Here is a 962-nt window from a genome sequence, read left to right as displayed (position 1 = left end):
AGAGGCTACACCGAGTGGCTTTTGCTCGGGCGGAGGCTGCAGGGCGGACGCTCGGGCCGGCGCAGCCATGGTGAAGATAAGCTTCCAGCCGGCGGTGGCAGGCATCAAGGGCGACAAGGCCGACAAGGCTTCGGCCTCGGCCTCGGCCTCGGCCCCAGCGCCCACCCCGGCCGCTGAGATCCTGCTGACGCCGGCTCGGGTGAGAAGGGCCGGGGATGTCCGGCGGCCGGGGGTGCGGGGGACCGAAGGTCGCCTGGCTGCCTCCGGCGACTGCCCGAGGCGAATCGGGACCCCGGCGTCTGGAGCGGAGGGGCGGGGGCTGGGAGTCCGGGATGGGTCTTCCCATCCGGAAGTGGGGAGGGGGCTTGGGTCCCGATATTCAGCGGCAGCAGAAAGCGTTAAGTCTGAAGAATCGGAGGGGGCCCGGTCGCTGTCCCAGGCGGGGAAGAGCTCCAGGTCTCTTCCAAAAGTGGAGGGGGGCCCTAGGCGCTGGTCCCCAAAGAGGGGAGGGGGCTGGTCCGAAAAAGTTCGAGGAATGTTGGTAGTGGGTATAGTCGTCTGGTTCCAATCAGGGAGGAGGGGCCGCGGGTCGAGTCCCCAGGTGGGGGATGGGAGAAGAGTTGGACATTGTTTTCCCCAAAGTAGGGTGGTGGGTTGTGATTGGTGGGGAATAAAGGAGATGGGGGGGTCTGGTGCCAACGAAGGGGGAGGGACTGTGGATTTCGTCCCAAACGGGAGACTGCTGGGGGCGGGGGCGGTGGCGAGGGGCGAGGGATGTACTGTTAGTCCGCACCTGAATTAGTGGATCAGAAAGTGATGAGACATGAAATGAAAATAAACCAGAACTCGCCTGGCCGCACGTCCGGGATTCGAGATTCGGGGTTGAGAGTTTGGGTGCCGTGATCCCACCCTACCCCAGGCCGCCTGGGCCTCCCTGCCCTCCTCTTCCTTCCTCTCCCGGC

General features: G+C 65.1%; 1 protein-coding gene across 1 annotated transcript in view; it reads left to right on the top strand.

The window, feature by feature from the left end:
- Positions 1–6: 6 nt before the first annotated feature.
- Positions 7–962, top strand: part of ITM2C (integral membrane protein 2C) — a 13,984-nt gene continuing 13,028 nt past the window's right edge. Inside the window, 1 exon segment of the mRNA XM_010836981.1 lies at positions 7–199. Within this exon segment, the coding sequence (XP_010835283.1) occupies positions 68–199 (132 nt within the window). The 5' untranslated portion in view covers positions 7–67.

The sequence above is a fragment of the Bison bison genome, unplaced genomic scaffold (assembly GCF_000754665.1).
Source record: "Bison bison bison isolate TAMUID 2011002044 unplaced genomic scaffold, Bison_UMD1.0 scf7180017864068, whole genome shotgun sequence".
Lineage (NCBI taxonomy): Eukaryota > Metazoa > Chordata > Mammalia > Artiodactyla > Bovidae > Bison > Bison bison.
Note: the sequence above shows the minus strand (reverse complement) of the source record. Positions and strands in the feature narration are given on the sequence as shown.